This window comes from Mus pahari, chromosome 6 (assembly GCF_900095145.1).
Source record: "Mus pahari chromosome 6, PAHARI_EIJ_v1.1, whole genome shotgun sequence".
Taxonomy (NCBI): domain Eukaryota; kingdom Metazoa; phylum Chordata; class Mammalia; order Rodentia; family Muridae; genus Mus; species Mus pahari.
In genome coordinates, this window is record NC_034595.1 from 86,195,155 (window position 1) to 86,220,725 (window position 25,571).

The following is a 25,571-nucleotide window of genomic DNA, read 5'->3' on the forward strand; positions in this document are numbered from 1 at the left end:
CCAGGCTGGCCTTGAACTCAGAAATCCGCCTGCCTCTGCCTCCCGAGTGCTGGGATTAAAGGCCTGCGCCACCAGGCCCGGCCACACCCAAGAAAATTATGACAGCAGTGGCTACAGGGATCTCAGCTGCAGAAGAGGGCTGCTCAGAGGTGAGGCGTGGTTTCCATCTCTGTCTTTCTCTGAGTATTCTTTAGTCTGCAGAGAAGTTCTCAGCACAGAATGCAGGGTCCAGACACATCTTTGTTGAATAGTGGCAATGTAAGACTTTTACAGCTGCTTTTCAAAGTAAATTAGAATTCTACTTCTTCACCTCATCTGGGAAGGGGTGGAGCATCCTCTTGGTCCTTCACCAAGAAGCCTGCTGATCTTCTATCACTACGACCTGGGTGGCCTTTGGTCTGTAAGTTACCCACTAAAGGCCTCAGACTCACACTGCCTCCAGTTCTAGTCTATTTCCTTCTCAACTCCTTATACAGGCTCCAGGAGCTCTTAACAACTCAAGGTTTACACATTTTCAAATCGTCAGTTTCAAGTTAAAAAGATTAATCAAACATAAAGCAGCAGAAAATAATAAAATAGCATCTCATCAAAATGCAAACTGCACAAAGAGGGGCCATGGCTGAAGCTGTGTCAAAACATCTCCCCTGATTCCACAGAGCCTTAACTCAGGAACCGCACACACAAGGGAGCACACACAACCACATACTCACAAACACACGCACTCACAAGTGCACACTGAGTAATGCTAATGAATAAGAAAGTAATCTGGGGGCTGGTGAGATGGCTCAGTGGGTAAGAGCACCCGACTGCTCTTCTGAAGGTCCGGAGTTCAAATCCCAGCAACCACATGGTGGCTCATAACCATCCGTAATGAGATCTGATGCCCTCTTCTGGAGTGTCTGAAGACAGCTACAGTGTACTTACATATAATAAATAAGTAAATAAATCTTTAATGAAAAAAGAAAGAAAGAAAGAAAGAAAGTAATCTGACTGCATGTAAACTGGCAACCTAGAGAACAATTTCATCACTCCAAAAATCATAAAGCATAACCTTAGCAACACATTTATAACTCACAGTAAATTATAGGCTTAGATGGAAGGTAAAAACATAAAGCATGTCTTTTTTTTTAAAGGGCATGTTTATTAGATATTTTCTTCATTTACATTTCAAATGCTACCCCCAAAGCTCCCTATACTCTCCCCCCACGCTGCTCCCCAACTCACCTACCCCCCCCTTCCTGGCCCTGGCATTCCCCTGTACTGGGGCATATGATCTTCGCAATACCAAGGGCCAAAGCCTATCTTTTTATAAGTATTATTTTATGACCAAGTTAGAGTTGGATAACGGAGAAGAGACAGCTCAGTGCTTTACAAACAGCCCACAGAGGGGACCAACGTCAGTAGCTCTTACTTCCACAATTAAGCCCAGCAGCTTTTAGGCTCCCCAGAAAACCATGTGTCCAGAAGACCATATTTCTCAGAGGAAGGAAGAGGGTGAAGTCGGAACAGAGGACTTCCAGCTTCCAGCTGCATAGATCCATAGTCGCCTGCTCCAGCCAAGTGAACAACAGCTTCTTTGGGACTAGATTTTACCACCACACACACAAAACATGCTAAGCAAAGGGATGCAAATAAAGTCATTAGGGCTTGCAGTGTCGTGTTAACAAAGCTTTATGTAAGAAGGTATCTCCCGGCTGGGCAGTGGTGGAGCATGCCTTTAATCCCAGCAATTGGGAAGCGGAGGCAGGCAGATTTCTGAGTTCGAGGCCAGCCTGGTCTACAGAATGAGTTCCAGGATACCCAGGGCTACACAGTGAAACCCTGTCTCGAGGAAAAAAAAAAAAAAAAAAAAGAAGGTAGCTCGCATCAGTTTTAACTGTCATAGAGTTATGGGTTCAGAACTGGCTATACAGGATCAAATGATTTGTAATAATAAAATCTGCCTAATTTAAGATTTATTTAACAATGAAACATGAAGCCAGGCAAACTTATGATTAGCAATTTCCATTAATATTAATGACTAGCAATTAGTCTATCTTCTTTCTGCCTGAAAGCTGTACAGATTTTGAAAACCGCAGAGGTCATACAGCTGCTTTCAAGGATCAGCTGTTACGATGAAGACCCTTCATTCCCATTGAGAGATTTGGGGACAACATTATCACCTCTGAATGGGTAAACAGCAGGAGCCAAACAGGAGTGCCAGGCAGGGAGGTAGCTTTTCCACGAGCTATATGCCGCAGCCACACAGTGCCATCTGTTCCATGTGACCCACAAAAGCTCCTTTTACAGATGCTTTCCAGAAAGTGACTGAAGCTTGGGGGAATGGAACTGAGTCACTAGGCAATGGCTGAACGTTCTAGGACATCAGTTTGATTCCTAAAAGGCCCTCAACTGTATTCCAGAGTTCACTTAAGCTCCTTCAAGTTTCCCTAAGTGACAAAAACCAGGCCCCGGGCTCCCGCCTTGAAACACTGCCCGAGATGTGCAGACAGTCAGAGCCCTGCCTCCGACTGCAGCGCTGATGTACTTTAGGGGTCTCGTAACTAGATACATTCTTCTGTTCTTTCCCATTGTGTTTCTAGATGAAAAGCAAAAAAACAAAAACAAAAACAAAAAAAACAAAACAAAACAAAACAAAAAAAACAAAAAAAAAACAAAATAAAACCAAAAAAAAAAAAAATGAAAAAGAGAGAGACAAAAACAAGAAAAAGAACAAGCCAGAAAACAAGGAAAACAGAAACCCAATTGGAGCGAATACTGTAAGCAGCTTAAGTGGCTTCTCTTCAATTAAAATGTAATTCATCCCACTCGCAGCAACTGGAAGGTGTGAGGCTGGTGGCTGAGGTCCAGGTGCCTGGCACAAAATGAGGACAGCCAATTATCCCATGTGGGAGCTGGCTCTTGTGGGTCACCTGTCTGCTGACTGAAATGGAGAGGAACGGTCTGAGTATGTCTCTGGAGTTCTGTTTCAAAGGTACCGATTTTCAAAGCTACTATATTTTTACATACATGTATACACACACACACACACACACAACACTTAGCATATAAACAAGCAGCAGCCTCACAGATGAGCGGCAGGGAGCCCTGGTTGTCTCAGGATGCTTTCCTTCAGTTAGTTGCCCCTTACTGTTTACTATAGTGCAGTTTTCTGGCCTAAGGGTTACTGGTGAGCATTCACGGGCTCCTCCTCCTGCCCAGTTAAAGTGGTGACAGGATTTCACTGATGTTTGCTACATGGAACAATCAGCTCATTTCTGTCTACTTCAAGATCAATTTGTGAAGCAATAGTTTTGTTGGTTGGTTTGTTTGTTTTGTTATTATTTCAAAACAGGGTTTCTCTATGTAGCCTTGGCTATCCTAGAACAGTTCTGTAGACCAGGCTGGCCTCAAATTCACAAAATCTGTCTATCTCTGGGAAGCAAATGTTTTTAAAAATAAAATGTCACTCGAGACTTCAGAACACATTTTTAATAACACAATGTATAAGCAGAATTTGTATCATTAAGAGATTTAGAAAAACATTCATTATGGGGCTGGAGAGATGGTTCGGGATTAAGAGCGCATACTACTCTTGCAGAGGGTCTGAGTTCGGTTCCCAGCACCCCAGCAGGCAGCTCAGGGGATCTGGTGCTCTCTTCTAGACTCCACATTTATACATAATTTAAAAATAAAATGCCTTAAAAAAAGTTTTTTGTTTGTTTGGTTGGTTTTTGGTTTTTGGTTTTTCGAGACAGGGTTTCTCTGTGTAGCCCCGGCTGTCCTGGAACTCACTCTGTAGACCAGGCAGGCTGACCTCGAACTCAGAAATCCGCCTGCCTCTGCCTCCCGAGTGCTGGAATTAAAGGTGTGTGCCAACACTGCCTGGCTAAATAGATACATTTTAAGAAAAAAATATATTCAGTAATCATTTCTCTAATTCACTCTTCAGCCTCAGGATTTACTCTCTGACATTCTCTTGGAGAGAAAACCTAACAAAAACATGCAGTAGCAAAATTCTGGCAAGAGGGGCAGAGGAAAGAAAACAGAAAGGCAGACGGAGGAGCAGACACACACTATCTAGTTCAGAATCTGTTGTAAAACTGTCTTGAGATGAACTGCAGAGCTGGTCAAAGAGTCTGGGCAGCTTAAGTTAACATCATGAAGGAAGATGAAGTTACCTTTCATGAATGACTGACTAGCCACAGGAAACCAGCAATTTCTCTAGAAGGCCGCCCTGTTCCGTTACATTTACTCTCTGCATGCGTCATTCATGCATCTGTTACTGAAGATGTACCCGGAATAAGCGACTCATCTCTCAACTTACCAAAGACTTCAGAAAGTAGAACAAGAGTGACATACATGATGGGGAAGGGGGTGTTAACAGATGGGTGGCTGATGTTGCAGCTGATGTTTTGAGACAGGGTCTCATGTATACCCCTTGGCCTGGCACTCAAGATTCTTGCTTCTTATAATCCTGGGATTGCAGGCATGTACCACCATGCCTGGCTTGAGACATAAAACTGAAAACATCTTATGGGTCTATTTGAAAATTAGATTTTGTTTAAGTTTATAACTCCTCTTAAAAGGCACTATCTTGGTTGGCACTATCAGTTTCATGCACGGCTCTGTTGCTTCATATCACAATGATCTTCCATAACAATTTTGTTACTATAGTAACTAGACCGTGAGTCTGATTCACAACACTAAATTACAAATAATATGCCTACATTTGGAGAAGGAAATCATTATGACAGTGCAAGTAAGATTCTTCATGGTTAACAAAGAATAGAACTGTACATTTTCCAGGCTTTCAAAAAAATGACCCTCATTTATTCTCAAGGGAAAGCATATAGGAAATACCGGATTTACTGGTATATACGGCAGACATGACTGCCTGTTATGATTAAAAAACCTAATGCTGGGGCTGGCAAGACAGCTCAGTGTAGCTGCCGGGCAATCATGAGGACCAATGTCCAGATCCTCAGGACTTATATAAAACCATAGGGTAGCCACATGTGATGGTAACTCCAGCACTGAGGGGAAAGACAGGCAGATCTCAAGAGACAGCCTGGCCAAACGGTAAAATCCTGTTCTCAGAGATGGCGTACTGGTTCAGAGGTTAAGAGAACTGCCCCTCCTAAGGGCCCAGGTTCAATTCCCAGCACCCACACAGTAGCCCACAAGCCATCTATAGCTCCAGATCTAGGGGACCCAACACCCTCTCTTCTAGCCTCTGAGGGCACCAGACATGCAAGTGGTGCACAGACATATATGCAGACAAAACACCCACACACATAAAATAAGAGAGCCTATTCTCAAGGGGTTAAGAAGAATGATAGAGGGGACTGGAGAGATGGCTCAGTGGTTAAGAGCACTGACTGTTCTTCCAGAGGTTCTGAGTTCAATTCCTAGCAACTACATGGTAGCTCACAACCATCTGTAATAGGGTCTGGTCCGATGCACTCTTTTGGTGTGTGTCTGAAGACAGCTACAGTGTACTCATATAAATAAAAACAAATAATTTAAAAAAAAAAAAAAAAAAAATTAAAAAAAAAAAAAAAAAAAAGAGTGATAGAGCAAGACACCCAACATTCCCCTCTGGCTGCACACACATGCATACGACCAATTGACTGACCGACAGACAATTAGATTCTTTAAGTTATCATTTCTATGTACTTCTCCAAACCAAAGGTCATTGACTATATAGAGGCTAGCATCTTAGTAAGTTCTTCTGATTGTCTCTCCACAGATCACTATTTTTTTTAAGAGTTGTTTATTTATTATGTGTACAATGTTCTCCCTGCATGTATGCCTGCATACCAAAAGAGGGGACCAGATCTCATTACAGATGGTTGTGAGCCACCATGTGGTTGTTGGGAATTGAACTCAGGACCTGTGGAAGAGCACCCAGTGCTCTTAACCCCTGAGCCATCTTTCCAGTCCCCTAGTCTTTTATTTTAACTAATTTATTTATTTTTATTTTATGCGCATTGGTGTTTTGTCTGAGAGGGTGTCAGATGTCCTGGAACTAGAGTTACAGACAGTTGTCGGCTGCCATGTGGTGCTGGGGACGTAGGGTGGTTTTCCTTGAGTCATGGGAATCTGGACTGCTGTCCTCATGTTTGCCCAGCAACTCCTTTCTACACTGAGCCTCTCCAGCTCCTCTGGAAGAGCAGCCTGTGCTCTTCCACTGAGCCATCTCTCCAGTCCCAGACTGCTAGTCTTATACTTTGCTTACTTTAGTTTGTGTCTTTTGAGACAAAGTCTCACTATGCAACCCTGCCTCTGCCTCCCAAACTCTGAGATCACAAGCCCCCTGCTAAGTTCCCCTTCTTACACTTCCTGCTTTCCCCTTCTCACCATTAATACCAAGTGGCTGTGCTGGAAGGTCTGACTAAGATGTAAGAGGACAATAGAGATGCTGGCCTCTGGCTTAGGAACTCCTAGGCAGAATGAGCAGAGTTCAAGTCTTGAAATCAAGACCCTGGTTACTGCCATACAGATCTGTAAACCAATAAACTCTTCATTCAGAGGTTAAAGATGGTCTGAAAATAGGCGAAAGTACCCTAACACTGGAACAAAAGAACACCCACCCAGCTGGTACTGAAGGCTAGCCTCCTCTTCATCCTCAGGAAGATGAGGCAGCTCGCCCAGGTCTTGGGGGTGGGGGTGGGGGTGACTTACGGTGGGGCTCTCTGAGCAGAGCCAGGCCTTACTCCTTTCTCCCAAGCCACCCTGCTTCTTCCCCACACAATGACATGTGACAGTTTCCCCAGTTTTAGTATGTGTTTATCTCCAGCTTTCGTTCAGAATGCAATTGTGAAATCGAGATTCCTTTTGCAGCCTGGATGCCAATCTATCTAAAGTGCCTTGAATACGACTTCATCATGAAAGAGAAACAGGCTTGGAAACAACTCCCACTACAGCATTAAGGTCGCACTGGACGCCAGCAATTGGAGCGTTGGAAGGCGCACAGAGGGTGCATAGGCCAGCACAGTCATTAACACCAACTGAGACTCAGAAGGCACACCACAGTGTCAGAGCCAACCCCGCCTGCTCTGAGGATGAAAGCTAACGATCACTGCTTCAGGGGGCAGAGTAGGCTTCTCAGAAGCTCTGGGGGGCTGTCACTCTGCACTGCCATGCTCTGGGATCAGAACTTTCACTGCGGAAAGTGGGCAATTTCCAAGATATGCAGAAAAATAAGCTCAGCGGGTATTTTCTCCCCCACAGATTTCTAAAAAGAGTCACAAAGCTTTAAAACTAAGTGTATATTATGGAAGGTACTTCATAGCATGGCGCACTGCACTCTTTAGTGACAACTTTATTATATGTTGTTTTCTGAGCCAACGCTCACTCTCTTGGATTACGTTCTTTTCAAAATGAACAAAAGTCTGTAAGCTCGTGGGAAAGGTTTGAAAGGACAAAGACCACAGACCACGCCAAAAAGCAGTGATCTCCAACAATACTGGTGACCTGGCTGGAGAGGAAGGGCCTTGAGCCCCTTGGTTAGATCCTCCTAAAATTGAAGCTGAGTGTGGTATCAAGCACCTGTATACCTGGGAGGAGAGCAGGACAGGAGGACCGCGGCCTGGGCACACTGCAAACCTTGTCTCTAGGACACAAAATGTATTTTAGATGTACTGGAGACCTAAAGTTTCTAGAGAAAGCCAAAAACAATCCCAGGCTGTAACTGTAGGTGTTCTCTGCTATTGACTTGATACATAGCCCTAAAAATGTATATCCTGGCTATTATCTGGCTGTAAGACCCCAAATACCTATTTCCCAACTACCCCTTTTTGTACATGGAGTACAATACTCCCAAATCTACCAACCCAAGTGTTGATAGCTTGCAGCAGTAATGCCTCCAGAGCCTGTGCACAACAACCAGGTGAATGTGAAGCGGCCCTGCTGCACTCAGTCCATTCCTTCCCCCGCCAGACTCAGTATTCCTGGTCTGTTACACAAGCAGGCACTGTAGTCAACTGGTCAAAGAAAGCTTTGCAAAGCATGGCAGTCAGCTCATTTGTTCCATGCCAAAACTGAATAGGAAAACGCCACGTAGTTTAGACATGGTAAGGGTGTGTGTGTCTGGTGTATGGTCTATTTTTAGGAGTTATACTCAGAAACTTCCTTTTTGAATATATGTAGGAAAATAAAAGTAATAGCATGACTTACTTCATTCTTAAAATAGTTCTGTCCAACATGAATAGACTAATGTCTTCCCAGGAGCCTGTAGTCATCTTAAATCTTACTGATATTAGAGGCTCATCTTCTACATTCATACACTATGTCCAAAGGGGTCCTGAAAGACTGCATAGTTATTTTCAACAAATATACCCCCTCTTAGAAACAGAGTCACACTTTATAGCTCAGGCCAGCCTTGAGTGCACAACAATGCTCCTGCCTCTGCCTCCTGAAGATGCACTACCGACCCAGCTAACAAGTACACTTTGAAACTGATTCTTTTCCAAAGAAGTGAAAAAGAAGCCAGGCGATGATAGTGTATGCCTTTAATCCCAGCACTCAGGGGGACAGAAGCAGGTCAATCTCTGAGTCCAGCTTAGGCTACAGAGAGAACTCCAGGATAGCTGGCTACACAGAGAAACCCTGTCTTGAAGGGGAATGGGGGAGAGGTAAAGAATAAATGATAAAAGTACAGAGACCATGGGATGCCAACCTAAGTGGGATGGCTCTATGACAACTCTCAGGATAAAGAGCCAGCAGTTCTGCCACCGTCACCCAGCAGCCTGACAACAGCTTTCTCTAGACACTAACAACTTCAAATGCCTCAATTAGTGCACGAGACCACAGCATTTATGTATCGATGTCAGGGCAATATGGGACTATGGAGGTGGCTCAGTGTTAACCTAGCACACATGAGACCCTGGGTTCAACATATACCACCAAAAAAGGGACATTATTATGTTACAGTACATTTACAAACATGACAGTTCCACAGTCAGATCCTTGAGTTTCCACTGGTACAAACTTTTAAAATTTTAATTTTACTGTATGTGTGTGTGTTACCTACATGTATATTTGTGTACCATTTGCATGTCTGGTGCCCCCAGAGGCCAGAAGAGGGTGTCTGATCACCTGTAATTAGAGTTACAAATGGTTGTGAGCTGCCATGAAGATGCTAGGAATTAAACCTGGGTCCTCTGGAAGTCCAACTCTCCAGCCCCAGAAACAGGCTCTTTCTGAACCTGGAGCTCTACATTTTAGCTAGGCTGGCTGGCTAGAGAGATACTGAGATCTGTCTTTGGACTATGGGAATATAAGTGTTCTTCAAAAATATTGAGGGGAAAAAAAACCCCAAGTTCCTGAAAGGAGAGGGGGGCATCCTACTTGTCAGAGCCCTTCTTAGCCTCCCTTAATCTGGCCTCTAGAGAGAAACCTAGACACACACCTTCAACTAGCAAGACTGCTCTTATTTTATACCAGAAGTGCTGCAATATCACGGAAAATATACTATTCCCTGAAAACTAGGCTAAATGAAACAGACCACATTATTCAGTTCTTTAAAACTCCTATTCTTGCCTTCTCTACCTCAAACTGCAACTGGACCCCATGTGTGTGCTAGCTGGGAGAGCGCTCTACCTCTAAGCTGTGCCATCCCCTCAATACCCCCCCCCCCAAAGATCCAGATGCTACCATTCACAATTAGCACAGGAGACTAGGCTGACTTTGTCAGCCAGAAAGCAAAGCTCCTGGTGGCTCGTGTTTATGCTGAGAAACTCAAGGGTTTTACTGCTTGCGCACTAAACCTTGACCTTAGGGGCTCCTCACAGGTTTAAGGTTACCAGGTTCCAAGGGAGACCTGTCCACATGTAGCCAAGGGTGGCGAACACACCAATAGAAAAACTAGGACTCAGGGTGACACTGTAAATCGACCCTAATGTTTATACAAGTTAAATCTTAAACAGAAAACCTGAATAACTTCTGTTTCCTTCATGTGCAATCAAAGCTTAAGGCAGGAAAGGATCCACGCTGAAGGTAAACTGCACACTTGCGAGCCAACTCGACGGCACAGGCAAACCTTACCTTTTCAGGTCAACGGTGGTGACACTGAACACGACTCCTTTGAGCCAAAGGATCATGAAGAGCCTCTGGGAAAAGGGGCAGTTTCCGATGCTTTCGCCATCACTGCCAGCCTGGAGACAGAGCAAACATTAGAGACAAGGTCAAAACGATGATACACAAGCAGCAGAGCCGCCCATGAATTCCAATCAGAATATTAGGAGCAGCAAGGAGGGGGCTCGTGCGGGGTGTAGTGATATTGGTCTCTCCTGTGCCTCTCCTGCAACTTTCCAGTGTGGCAGCCAGCAGCAACAGCTGGCTAATGACTGCTTAAAACCAAGATGCACCAGTGTGGTGAAAATTTCATTTTACTTATCTTTAAAAGCCACACTTGTCTAAGAGATGTGTGATGGTCTGACGAAGATGCCCCCCCCCATTGTTTCTGTCATTTGAACATTTGGAACAGCTTGTGGCACTGTTTGGTTAGGAGGTGTGGCCTCGGTGGAGGAAGTATGTCACTGGGGGTGGGCTATAAGCCATCATTTATTTATGGTTTCAGATGTGAGCTCTCAGCGGCTGCTCCAGCAGCCAAGCCTGGTGTCCACTGTCACATTTCCACACTGTGGTGGTGACAACTCTTATTCCTCCAGAGCTCTTAAGGGTTTATTTACCCGTCCTTCTAGGAGTTGTTCTGGTCATGGTTTTTATCACAGCAATAGAAAATTAACTAATACAGGCTGCTGTGGTGAGAAGCGCAACATACGCAAGGACACATCTGACATAGGCAAGGCAAGGTCTGCCCTGGGTCTGACAGTATTCTTTTTCTTCTCCATCATCTTAAAAATAAAATAAAATAAAATAAAATAAAAGACAGGGTTTCTCTGTGTAGTCCTGGCTGTCCTGGAACTGGCTCTGTTGACCAAGCTGGTCTCCAATTAATTCCTTGGTGTGGGTACCATCAGACTGCCTTGTTTGTCTAAGTGCTGAGATTAAAGGTATGCACCACCACTGCCTGGAAACAGTATTTTTTATAAGGCAACATGAAAAAATAAGTGTATAGATGTCTGTCTTCAAAGAGTTAAATAATTGCCGATCATCATAATCAAAGGTGGTAGAGCCTGGCAGTGGTGGCACACTCCTTTAATCCCAGCACTCGGGAGGCAGAAGCAGGTGGGTTTCTGAGTTTAAGGTCAGCCTGGTCTACAAAGTGAGTTCCAGGACAGCCAGGGCTACACAGAGAAATCTTGTCTGGGGGGGAAAAAAAAAAAATCAACCAACCAAAAAAATACCCACACCCATGTTATTTCATGGAGCAAGAAAATAACCAGACACTTGTATAAGCTTTTTTGAAATCCTGCTTGAACAAAGCAGTTTACTACCCTGAGCACAATGATGGATGAGGAGCCTTCTCAAATTCAAGCCAGACAAATCTTTAATTTTATCAGACATGCCCCAAGATTCAAAGGGAGATGGGGAGACGGGTGTGGTGCCACACACCTGCAATCCCGGCACTTGAGAGGCAGAGGAGACAGGAGGATCAGGAGTTCAAAGTCGTCTTTCACTACAGAGCAAGTTGGAGGCCAGCCTGAGCCATCCCACCCTGTCTCAGAAGAAAGACACTTCAGCTCATCTTCATTCTGATCACTTCAGCCTGTCCTCCACAGAGGTGGCCATTCACAATGGCAGCCAAGAGCGTTGCTTTCTCAGCCTGGTTCATCTGCATCCTTGGGGGTTTGGTCTTACCACAGCAAGAAGGGAAACACAAATATGGAAGTCCCATGCTTGTTTACATACACACAAACACACACACACACACACACACACACACACACACACACACACACACACACGGCAAACATGACCATATGAGCATCTATGAGCAGAAGACGATTTGCATTACCACTCCCTGTGCAACATATGGGTGGAAAAAAAATCATATAAAACAGTAACATGTTTTAAATAAATTGAGTCTACAAAAACATACTTTGTTTCTTTTCTCTCCCTCCACAGACAATGCCTGTTACTTCCTAAAACAAACTATAATAATTGGTGAGACACATCTGGGGGTGGGGTGGGAGGGTGTACTGTTTTCCAAAAATAACCCTGGAACACTCAGAAGTGCATCAGTAAAACACCTCAGCAGTGAGTCGCTGAGTCCCTAACACTAGGCAGTAGCTGAGGGATAGCTCAGTGTTCCAGGGCTCACAAGGCCTGGGCTCCACACCCGACACCAAAGTTTTCTGAAATAAATAAAATAATGGCAGTCAAGAGAGCTTTAAAAAATAAACAGAGGATACCCAAAGAAAGAGGGACCCAGACACCACTGTAATCAGAGAACACAGGATAGTCATAAATGAACTTCAATTAAAAATAAATAAATAAATAAATAACTATTTGTACTAATAACATAACATATTCAGAACTTATGGCCAGAAGGAATCACTAAATCCTAATTCTGAAAGCTGTGTAAAAAATGACTTTCTAAAGCAAGTCCACTTCTTCAGCTCTATTATGATTTAAAATAACGCAAGGAAGGGGCTGGAGAGACCTCTGAGGTTAAGAGCCTTGGCTGCTCTTCCAGAGGACCCTGGTTCCGTTCCCAGAATCCACAACTGTCTGTACCTCCAGTCTCAGGGGATCTGAAAGAGCCCCCATAGCCTCTGAGAGCACCAAACACAAACACACATGCAGGCAAACACTCGTACACCTACAAAATAGTTTAAAATTTAAAATTTAAAAGTTGTACGCTTTTATTTTAAAAACCAAAGAATGCACCAGCAAGATGGTTCAGCAGGTAAAGAGCTGGTCACAAGCTGAAGACCGAGGCTTGATCCCCCAAACCCACACAACGGTGGAGGAAACCTACTCCACAAACCTGCCCACTGACCTCCACATGCGTGCTGTGACAAGTGCTCACCACACACACACACACACACACAAAATAAATAAATAGTAAAATAAAATAATCCAAGGAAAGAAAACATGCCAAAAGAGTCTGGTCTCATAACCCCAAGACTCCAATTTCAAGAGACCCCAGAGGTGGGGGCAGGAAGCCTAACTTGATTCTAGACAGAGATCCAGAGGAAAGGGCTGTAACTGGCAAGCTGGGTGGAAGGTCAGGTCACAGCACTAACGCTCCCCACTGTGGCAGTCAGTGAGGCCCCGTGGGCTCCTGGCCTTCCGACTTCTCTGCCTCCAGGGCTGGACTTCTGCCCCTGCTCCCACCCTCTCCCATACTCCCTGCCAGGATTAAACAGAAGAGTCAAACAGACTCAGGCTGTTAGAAGAAATGCCATGCAATAAATACCAAGAACTCTATCAACCTGGATCTTTAAAAGGTAACCAAAAAGAGATGAAAGATAAGAAAATTACCTGACAAAATATCTAGGAGCTGAGATAAAAACGCTTTGACAAACAAGTATCGGTACCTTGAAACAAATGGAGACCAAGTAAGCCTCAGCAAAGCAGTCTACACAGAGGACACAAGGAACAGCGGCTGCTTTAACCCAGTTATAGTAACCAAAAAGGAGGCTCAGCAGATGGACTCTGCTGTCATTTTTGTAATAGTATCTCGACAACCTTATAGGCTTGGTCCCCATGGCCCAAATGGAAGGCACTACGGACATTTACAAGATGGAGGGGCATAAGGGGGTTAGTAGGAACTTTATGTCACTGTGGGCATGCCACTGACAAGATTATGGGACCTCAATAACTTCCTCTTCTCTTTTGCTTCAACAGCCATTTGTTCTGCCATGTGCTACCAGCCACTGCCATCCAGATCCTATACCAAAGCTGTGCACCTCAACACCATAAACCAAACCAAAACTTTTCAGAAGTACCTTGGGTATTTTGTTATAGTAACAGGAAGCTGACCAATACCGCCTCAAAAGTCAACTGGAAAGCAGCGAGGGAAGAACCCATAAACTAAAAGAGTAAAAACCATCCGATCTGAACAAAGGAGAAAACGCAGGCTTCAAACTGAAAACAGAAAGCCAGGCATAGTGGCACACACCTTTAATTCCAGCACTCAGGAGGCAGAGGCAAGAGGATCTCTGTGAATTTAAGGCCAGCCTGGTCTACACGGTAAGTCCCAAGACTATATATACTACGATCCTGTCTCAAAACAACAACAAACCAACAACAAACCCCCAAAGGAATGTACCATCAGGTTTTTGATAGGATACCTGCTTTCCTAACACTCAGTAGACTGAGGCAGGAGGATCACCAGTTCAGGGTGGCCAAGGGAAAATAATTAGCAATATACCATGCCACCTGAAGTGGCTCTCACTCACTAGCCCCTCCTCCTCCCGGCCTGTTGTAAATCTGCAATTGCTTGATGCTGGCATTTAATGAGAAACTGCTGGATTAGCTCCCACGTTGCAGAATAGGGTCAGTGGCAGAGACAATGAATATTTTAATGTTTTACTAAGTCAAGGTTAAGGAACTGCTCACTTAGAAAACCTAGTTTAATCAGTCTTTAGACTAGTCCGATTTAAAAATAACTAAAAGAGGGCTTTAATAACTTTATCTCTGTTTCTCCGGGACTCAGGGTGATGGGTGATCGTGATGACAATGACCAGGGGAAGAGAGTAAGAAGCTGGGACCTGAAGACAACAATCACCTACATACCACTGAATTCTTTACCTCCACGGATTTTCTAGAGCACATACAGAGCAATGTATTACCAACACTTACATGTTTTAATATTCCATTTACCTTTAGTGTAGATTTTGTTGATCTAAATTAATGCCTTGTGGGTGTGGAAGTGCACACCTGGAGTCCCAGAATGAAGGAGGCGGAGGCAAGAGGACTGAGCTTCATACTAGCAGACCACACAGTAAATATGAGGCCAGCACTTCTTGGACTTTCAAAGCAGTGGTTTCTCAAACCGTCCTAATGCTGTGACCTTTTAATACAGTTCTTCGTGCTGGGGTGAACCGAACCATAAAATTTTGTTGCTCTTGCATTAACTGTAATTTTGCTACTGTTGTGAATCAAGATGTAAATACCCAATATACAGTATATCTGATGCATTACCCTAAAAGGGTTGCAAGTTGAGAACCACTTCTATGGAACAAAACCCCATGTAAAAACCACAACTAATGAGAAAGGGAGGGAAGGAGAGAGGGAAGGAAGGAAGGAAAGAAAAAGGGAAGAAGAGCACTCAAATGACTTGCTTTGATTTAGATTTATTTACAAGTCACAGCCGGGCACTGGGAGGCAGAGGCAGGTGGATTTCTGAGTTCAAGGCCAACCTGGTCTACAAAGTGAGTTCCAGGACAGCCAGGGCTATACAGAGAAACCCTGTCTTAAAAAAACAAAAAACAAAACCAAGTCAGTCACAAAGCGACCCATACACGTCCAGGACCGGCTGGGTCAGGGCACCCACAGTGCCCAGCACATGCTAGGAGTTTACTGAATGTATGTTTAAAAATACTTCATATATAAAGCATGCGCTGTGCTGAGGCCTGAGTTGAGTGGTAAAGCATTTGCCTAGCATGCATGTCATCCTAGGTTCAATCCTAGTGAGAGGCTAGAAGCTAGACAGTCTCCCTGGTGGGAGACACACAGGGAGGGGCCATGAATAGGTAACAAAGGTAGTCAAACTCCAAGATGGCTGGCTTCTTCTTCAGCCTCCTCTGACACAAACGAAAGCCTTGTCTCTCACAAGCAGGCCCGCTGCTGATGGACTGGCTCAACAACCTCAAGGTCTGATCTGGACAGGTCACACAACTGTTGTGAACCAATCAGCCATCTTGTCTTCAAACTGACCAACCCCCCACTCACTATAAAAGGGGCTGTTTGCCCCCTCCTCTCTCACATCCCTCTCTCTTGCCTCTTGCTCCCTCTCTCCCTAGTCTCTCCCCCCCAAACGTGGCTGGCCTCTACTTCTCTACTCCTCTTCTCTGCGCTCGCGCTCTCTCTCTCTCTCTCTCTCTCTCTCTCTCTCTCTCCTACCCCCTTAACTCCCCTCCCCGTGCCCTGAATAAACACTATTCTATACTCTATTCTATTCTATACCACCGTGTGGCTGGTCCCCCATACCTCACCACACCCCCATAGAACATATTCTTATACCTCTTTATCTTTTTAACATCATTATTTCAAGACTAGCACTGCAAAAGGTTAAAAATAAAAGGAACACACACACACACACACACAGTGGTTGGTGGTGGACACTTTTAATCTCTGAATTCAAAGCCAGACTCTCTACATAGAGTTCCAGGACTATACAGAAAAACCATGTCAGAAGGAAAGAAAAAAAAGACAAGACAAGACAGACAGACAGACAGACAAGCCTAACAAGCCCTTCAGCTCAGGCACTCAGTCATTGCGACTCCAAGAACCATCCATGTTAAAGCCTTCCGAATGCTTTATTTTTATTTATGTCTTGTGTATCTATGCTAGCTTGTCTGTATGTCCACAGTGTGCATGTAGGAGCCTGTGGAACTGTTTTAAGGCATTTGTAGCCCAAGCCTGGTGATCCGAGTTCAATCCCCAAGGCCCACACAAAGGTAAATGGAGAAAAGTCTACTTCAAAAAGTTGTCTTCTAAGCCGGGTGTGGTGGCGCACGCCTTTAATCCCAGCACTCAGGAGGCAGAGGCAGGCGGATTTCTGAGTTCGAGACCAGCCTGGTCTACAAAGTGAGTTCCAGGACATCAAGAGCTATACAGAGAAACTCTGTCTTGAAAAACAACAACAACAACAAAAAAAAAACAGTTGTCTTCTGACCTACAAACATACATGCATGCACACATACATACACACCATGACCACAGGCATACCATAAATTAATAAACTATTCCATGGGTACATAAAACTGAGTACAGCAACTGGAAGAAAGCCAAAGTAATCTTTACTTAGGATACCAAAAATCTCGAGCCATGGACAGCCTGTACCGTATCACAGTACTATAATTTGATAAATAAGGTCATGATATGGCATGGAGGAATCACGTTGTTCCCTGTTCCCAAGTTCTGTCTTTGTAAATAAAACAGCCAAGGACAAGACTGCAGACTTGTTCCAGGACAGCCAGCTGCATAAGTGTGAGACCCTGTTTCAAAAGACCAACAAAAGGTGTTTCTCATTCCTTGTTCCTGAAGCCTATGCCAATGATGAGAGAGGAGCTGACCCCCTCTGAAGTCATAGTACAACCAATTGGGGCTAGATGCAACTCCAGGCCGGCACGCAGAGCCCCGAAGATGAACTCTGCTCTTGCAAAGCAAGCTCTTGGAATTGATCCAGTTCATACTTGGATCCACTCACTCAGCAGACGATGCCAGCCAGCTAGGAGCGCTCACCTTGACAGTCTCAGGAAGACCCATCATTCCCACAGACAAGTGAGCCTGCCCTCGGTGGGCTGTCACCCTCTGGTACAAAGGACTGTGAGAGAAATCAACAGTTAACGCACACAATAGCAGGAGGCTCCAAAGGAAGGGGCGGAGCGACTGCTGCTCATAGTACACCCTTTCTTACTTTTCAGTATGTATAATTTGTGTGTGACAAACATAATAGATAAATTTACAATAGTTAGTAAGATGGACCTTTCACAGCAAACCAAAACCTCTCCACCCAAAATACATGAGAATGAAGTAGGAGTCCAGAATGACCTTGGAAAAGTTCGGGAGACTGGGGATCTGTTTGAGAAGTATATACAAGCAGCAGTCTCAAATACCTGGGAACAAAGTCTTCAGTGAAATAGATTTAAATGCAAATTACCAGATCCCTGCTCCAGGTTTGATTCAGGACACTTGCTCCAAAGTTAAATTCTCCTTTGGACCCTGTTCTTTCAAGGCCAGTACCTGACAGCCAGTTGGTAAATAACAGCATGTTCCCCTAACTCCCTAGTAAAATGCTTCTTGTTGGCCCAGATGATGCATGCCTTTCATCCCAGCTCCCAGGGAGGCAAAGGCAGGAGGAGCTCTGAGTGCCAACAGGGTCTACTTAGTCCAGGCTAGACCAAACTACATAGTAAACTCCTGTAGGTAGGTAGGTAGGTAGGTAGGTAGGTAGGTAGGTAGGTAGGTAGGTAGGTAGAGATAGATATCCTATCTCAAACTAGAGCATGTTCAAAATTAAGTAATCCAAGCCAGTTTATAGTCTCATAAAGACAACCAGACATTGAACTTCAGAACAGGAAGACATAGTGGTACACGTGTTTTTCCAAGGGAAGGGGGAAAGGATGCCATAAGCCACCCCGGCCCTAGTGCTTTGTGTTTTGGTCTAATGAGGTCACCATGGCTCTTCCTCTTGCTGGCAGTTCTTATGAAAACAGTACACTTGACAATGTCTGGCTTTAGTTTATATTATTGGGATCTGAGGGAATTCAAACTATACAAAACACTTTTTCATATTACTCTTTAATTTAAAAGGCAAACTGAAATACAGCACCTACTGTGCTCCCCTATCTAAATAACCTTATCCCCAGTCAATACCACGGTCACCTGCAATCAAGCTTAGTGTGGTAACTAAAATGGGCTACTGTCCTCTTCAGTCCGGCTACCCATGGTTACGCCTCATCTTCACCAAGACAAAGTCTCAGGCATCTATTTCCTTGGTAAATGACCAAATTCTGATTCAGCTACCAAATGTGGTTAACAGTCCTATTTTTAAAGAAAAGGCTCCAGCCACACACACAAGTGTTTGTAAAGCTGAGCCTCCTCCCTTAGCCAACTTCCCTGCTGAGATCCCAAGGAGCCCCAGCAACACAACACCACACCCCTTCTATCCTGGGCTGTGCAGTCCACAACTAAGATCATATTCTTCCCGTGGGATTTCACTGGCTACAAACACTGTAGTGCTAGTTAGCTTTCTATTGATTATTTAACAAGTAACGCCTATGGGTTGCAAAGAGTGTGTTGGAGGCCATTAACACAGAAAAACTTACTACTTCTTCCCGACATACTTTAATTAAAATTTTCAATTAAGGAGTTGGGGTGTGCTTCAGTTGGGAGACTTCGTGCCTAGTCCTCAGCACAACACACACTGGACACAGTGTCACACACTTGTTAACTCCAGAGCTTGGACAGTGAGATCAGACTCAGCTACACTGAGACGTCAAAGCCAGCCTGGGTAACTTAGATTCAGATATAAGATATATTCATATTCATATTCATATTCATATTCTCTCTCTCTCTCTCTCTCTCTCTCTCTCTCTCTCTCTCTCTCTCTCACATTGGATGTGATGTTATAGCAGATCTGATAGTATCCTAAGATTGAAATCAAGACCAGAAGTCAGAGCAAAGAGACTCAGAAGGAAACAGCTGGTACCTGATATCACACACACACACACACACACACACACACACACACACACACACACACGGAGACATTTTATCAATGTGTTTCCTTACCTGGTGAAGCCACACTGAACGCAGAGTTTCTGTTACTCATGATCACACACACACCACCATTACACACACACACACACACACACACACACACACACACAGTCATTTACCTCTAGTTTAGACTGGCTGGAAGGGTGGGGGTTAGCTCAGTGGGTTTAGTCCAGCATTACCACTAAGAACAGAAGGATGCACACGTGACAAGGAACAAGAAAAGGAACGCTCTTTGAATAATAGAGCAGCGCAGCTAGGGTGCTGTCCACCTACACGGCTGCCATCTAGACTGCTCTAAGCTGTGAGTGAGTTGGTAGCATTTGCACCCCAAGGTCTGAGGGCAGAACACCTGACAGAACACCCTGTGCCTGAAAGCCAGCTCCACTACTACCCCAGCAGTCTCCAACCACTGTAGCAGGCGAAGGGCTAACAAGGGGGAACGAACGGGCCCGATCTCCTGAATCTTTCAGTTTGTAGAAGAAACAGATAATATCAATATAAAACCACTAAGTGCTTAAGGGCAGCCAAATACTCAGAGAAAAGACAAGGACCTGCTTCAGAGGCAATACCCACAGACATCTCCTAGATCAAGGAAAATGAAGTTGCTAAGTAGGCTCAGTGAGCCCAAGACTAAGCCACAAAAGACATCTGAAACCACATTAAAGGGCAGATTTTTATGCTCAAAGAAGAAACAAGTCATTGGTTTGTTTGACAAATGTTTATCGAGAGCTTTCTTTTTTGGTTTTTCTTTCCTTTTTTTTTTTTTTAAAAAGATTTATTTATTATATGTACAGTGTTCTGCCTGCATGTGTGCCTACAGACCATAAGGTGGCACCAGATCCCTTTACAGATGGTTGTGAGCCACCATGTGGTTGCTGGGAATTGAACTCAGGACCTCTGGAAGAGCAGACAGTGCTCTTAACCTCTGAGCCATCTCTCCACCCCCCCCCCCTTTTTTTTGGTTTTTCAAGACAGGGTTTCTCTGTGTAGCCCTGGCTATCCTGGAACTCCTCTATAGACCAGGCTGTCCTCAAACTCACAGAGATCTGCCTGCCTCTGCCTCCAGAGTGCTGAGACTGCACACAATGTCTCTCACAAGGAATGCCTGGTTTGAAGCATACTGATTTTTCTACTTTACTACCTGTGTGAAACTAGAGACTTAATCTCTCTGGTTCTCAATTTTCTTCTCTGTAAAATGGGGGAAGAACATGCACTCTATGTTATAGGTATGTAACCAGTGAATAGATAGATGGTAATCTCTAAATGTGGAACGTGATCAGTAAGAATACACTGAAAAGCAGAGAGCATGTGTATTCTATGCTCTTTATATGGAGAGGCTCATCCGGGTAAGAGGGAACAGCCTGAGATCAGAACACAGGTCACCACGGAAGAATGGAATGATGGGAGCAGACAGGGGAACTGAAGCCAAAGCCCAGTTTCCATTTAAGGCAATAAGAATCTACCACTGAAAACCTGGCCACAGGTATCGAGCTGATAAGGGATGATGGGGAGGAGCCAGGATGGGCAGGGCTGTCAGAGGCGATGAAGAGAAACAAAGTGTGGTCAGACGTAACTGGAAAAGCACAACCGTATGTCTGTCATCATTATGACTGGGGTGAAGGGAAGTAACAAAGGGCTCAAGGGACTTTGGAACCTTTGAGGAGAGCCACCTGGGTGGAGAAAGGCCTCAAGGTAGGAGAGAGAGCGAGCTCCAGCCTGCTGCAGGGTAGGTAGTGACCAGCCCCAGATGTCTATTTCCCTGAAGAACCTACACCTAAAACCACCGCCAGCCTTAGCAGCACTTAAGAGAGAGGTAGGTGGGAACGGGAAGGGTTTTGTTTTTTTCTTTTTCACAGTAAAAAACACATCAAATGTTTATAAATACTGCACAAATGCTAAAATATAATAAAACTTGAATCTTAAAATACTGAATGCAAAATAGCTAATCAAAAGCTACTGAAGGGAATTAGCCCAGCTGAGAATACCCAGCACTCCGGTTCCCTCCTGGAAGGACGTGCTGAATAGAAGAGGGGGTTCAATCTGCACTACAGCAAACCTGAACTGTCTCATCTGACCCTGCAGACACTCCATCTCGGCAGAGCAGGGCCACAAGGAAAACTCCGGCTCTGCTTACTTACGGTCACTATCCAAAGCCCGAGACAGAAGCAAAATCTGTTATTTCTTCACCACCTTTTCCCCGGGGAACCTCTCTCTTTCTTCCAAATTCTCCAATAAAGACACTGTAAGGTGGGCATGATGGCACACAGCTGTAAGCCTGGCACTGGGAAGGTGAGGCAGGAGCATCAGGAATTCAAGGTCATACTCAGCTGATGTAGGGTGAGCTCTAGGTCAACAACACTACAAGAGACCCCATCTTGGAGACGGTAAAAAGGACACAATTGCAATCTCTGTGCTCAGACGCTGAAGCAGTAGAACTGCAGCCAGTTCCAAGCCAGCCTGGGCTACGGGTGAGACCATGTGCCCAGCAAACAAAGGAAAAGGAAACCCTGTTAGGAACAGCGGGGGACAGCACATAACTGTAACTCCCAGCACTCAGGAGGCCGGGGCACGAGACCAGCAAGTCTGAGGCCTACATAACATACACAGTGAGACCCTGCCTCAAAATACTAAATTAATGTCGGGAGAATCTGCTCGCCGGTTATGAGCTCTTGCTGCACTTCCAAAGGACCAGAGTTTATACCCATGTCAGGCAGCCAAGTAAGACCCTGACTCAAAACACAAAACAAAACAGTGTAAAGAAGGTTAGGTGAAGGTAAACTCTGAAAACAGAATTACATGAATATGCAGATTAGTTATAAGACATTATACCACAACATTGATTAATAGCCAATTTTGGGGCCTCTATTTACTAAGTTGAACCATAGATAGCAATGGGGCTGGAGTGGCTCAATTGAGAAAGCAGTTTGCCCAGCACCAAGGCCCCGAGTTTGATCCTCAGCACCCCATAAACCAGCTGTAGTAGCACACACATATGATGCAGGGAATGGAGACAAGAGGATCAGAAGGTCAAGGTTATCCTTAGGCACACAGCAAACGCAAGGCCAAACTGTGCTTCTTAAATCCTCACCTCACAGTATAATATAGCCGCTGGCTGGGCAACCGTGGCCCACACCTTTAATCCCAGCGCCACAGGCAGAAGACTGAGAGTTCGAAGCCAGCCTGGTCTACAGAGGACAGCCAAGGCTACACAAAGAAACCCTGTCCCAAAAAGAAGAAAAAAAATAGTATTGCTGCTGGTAAGGAGCTCTGGTATCTAACCTCTCGTGCGTGCTCTGGTGAGCAGCCCCTGATGAAACCCTCTGGCTTACAAGACAGACATGGACTAGACAGAGGGACAGTTGGGAAGAGTGAGAGGGAGACAGAAGTGAGCAATGGGTTGAGTGAACATGACCAAAACACAGTTAATATTTAAATCTGATATGACTGCACAGAGATCAGAAGAGGGTGTCTGACCCCTGAAACTGGAGTTACAGAAGGGATGAGCCACCACATGGGGGCTGGGACCTGAGCCCAGGACCTCCGTAAGAGCAACAGGTGCTTTAAGACACTGAACCACCTCTCCAGCCCCTCAAAATATACACATGCATACAGATGCCATCATAAAACACATATTTATGTTAATGAGATCTGATGTTAATAAACATGTTAATAAAATATAATCTTAATAAACATGTTAATTAAAACAATTGTAAATGCTTTATGTGTGGAGAGCTTTTGGGGGTGGGAATCTGACAAAGGGCCAGGACAAAGAAGTAAGCTCAAGGTGGGAATCTGACTTTGGGCTGGGACTCAGGAACTAGGCTCAGGTTGTGAACATCTACACTTGAGTTAAGGCAAAGCTCAGAGAGCAGCAGCAGAAGAGTGTGTAGCATTCCTTTTGTCTTGGTCATCCTGACTAGCCCCTAGAAACGGCGTTTAGGGGATTTTGCTTATTGTGCCTTGCTTTTTCCTTGACCCAGAACTGATCTTAATATTTTACATATATAACACTCCTCACTAACCTGTTATGAAGTTCAGACCAATGACTACAGAATAAGCTCCTGGTCAATCCCAAATTGCACGCTGTAAGCTTAGAGACCAACAGACCTTTATCTGTGGTGTTTTCTATGATGTAACATGGAACATTACACCAGAAACAGACATAATATTCTTTGCATGATTTTATACCTGTGTTACACATAAAAGTTTGCCCTAGAATCCTAACAAATATTTCCTGAGTTAATGAATTAGCTCTCACATATCTCCGCTTCTCCTACCATGGTAGGTGGGAGCTACAAAAGGTGAAACAGACCCACTACTTCCTCGTTAGTATGACGAAATACTGACGAAGCGGCTTAAGGAAGAGTGCATTTGGCTCCCGGTCAGAAGGGCTACAGTCTGCCACAGAAGGGCAAGCACTGAGACAGGGGCACCCCTGGCCACTCTGCGTCCACCACTGGGAAGCACACAAATGAGTGCCAGCAACACAGCAAGCCTTTTCCCCTTTGGGGAAGGCACCTCCTTCCTATACTAGGGGCAAATTTTCAGTCTTCAGTTACACCTCTTTAGAAATGCTGTGGGCACCCCCCAAGTGTGTCTCCTGGGTGATTACAAATCCAACCACACTGACAATGAAGACAGACAGACACAATTTCTTGGCCCCTTGACTTAAGATCCAGTGAAGATTAACTACCACACCCTAGTCCTGAACTCGTGGAATTCACAGGAACAAGGCGGCATGGGATGTGACTCAGATGAATGACACAAAGTATGTGCTGGAACAGAGAGCAGAAGGGGCTTGTTCTGCTAAGGGAGCAAGGAGGTCAGAGAAGGGCGCACAAGCTACCCCATCCGATCCTTGGAGAACATTCAGCTTCATAAACTGACTCCCTAAGACCCTTGAAATCCGTTAAGTGTTAGTTCTGTTCCAAGCTATTTCTCATAAGATGCCATGAGCAGCCAGGCATTGTGACACACGCTTGTGACTCTAGCACCTGGGTAGCCAAGGCAGAAAATCTCTGCAAATTTTAAGTCAGCCTGGTGGTCTACACAATGAGCTCCGGGTCAGCCAGAAGTACAGAATGAGACTTTCTAAATAAATAAAATAAACAAAATGTCCCCTTTGAAAGTTAAGCCTTAGATGGCCAGAGTGGTTTCTCATAAATCCTAGCATTTGGCAGACTGAGGCTGAAGGACTGCCATAAGTTTGAGGCCGGCCTGGACTCTACAGTGAGTTCCAGCCAGCCTGGGCTAGAATAAGAAGCTTGTCTCAAAAAAGTTTTTGAGAACGATAGTCCAGAAGCAGAAACAAGGCTTCCCTTAGAGGCGTGCACATTCTCATGTGGTTGGGTGTCTTGGCACACTTGCAAAGGGCTCTAAGAAGGACCACAAGTGTGGAACAGAGTTACTGGGAGCAAAAACTGCCTTAGGGAGGTTCAAGAGCTCTTATCTGAGAACAATATGTGCTCTGGCCAAAACAGGAGGCTTCTCCCATCTTCCTATTCCTCTGCCTCCTCTATAGGCAGCCAATCAGACCAAATCTTATTGCCACTTAACCACACTGGGATCATAGAGCATGCCATTCACAAGAGTCCAGCCCAGAGTCAAGATGCCTATGACAAAGGCTTAAAACTTACAAAGCCAGCTTGAAGCAGGTGTAGCAACACAATGACAAAGTCAAAATATTTCACTTGTTTATTTTAACGTTTACTTTAAGAGCCCGTATAAACGTTCTGATATATTTTAAGGGGCAGAGGTATACACAGACCACAGGACTAATCCACGGAGTAGCCTTTCCAGTGAACCAAGAAGCCAGGGAGGAGGGAGACTGAAAAGTACTGGCTGATCTCATTATCCCTGCTTAGGAAGCTATGTAAGTGTGACTTCAGCCCTGGATCACACAGCTATATTTAGTTTATACCTAATATGGATGAAGTCCTGACCGAAGCCATTTCCTCTCCACAGAAAGAAACTTCCTTGCTTTTCTTCTATCAACAATGCACAGGGTGGGCTCCTCTGAAGGGGGAGTTTTAAACAAGAAAAGAAAGGAAAGAGAGAAGGCTGGAGAAAAACATTGACAAATTAGATGTGGCTTATTAAACTCTGCCCACTTTGACATGGCTAAAGTTGAAAACAATTCTGAAATTAAAATCTGTGATGTTACAAGTGGGCCTCCTGCTTTAAGCTGCTAAAGAGGCTAAATTATTTTACAAGAGACTAATTAA

General features: G+C 44.6%; 1 protein-coding gene across 1 annotated transcript in view; it reads right to left on the reverse strand.

The window, feature by feature from the left end:
- Clic4 (chloride intracellular channel 4) overlaps positions 1–25,571 on the reverse strand; it is a 60,703-nt gene that overhangs the window by 17,584 nt on the left and 17,548 nt on the right. The window contains exon 2 of the mRNA XM_021200090.2: positions 10,030–10,139. Within this exon, the coding sequence (XP_021055749.1) occupies positions 10,030–10,139 (110 nt within the window). The remainder of the gene's footprint in view (positions 1–10,029; positions 10,140–25,571) is intronic.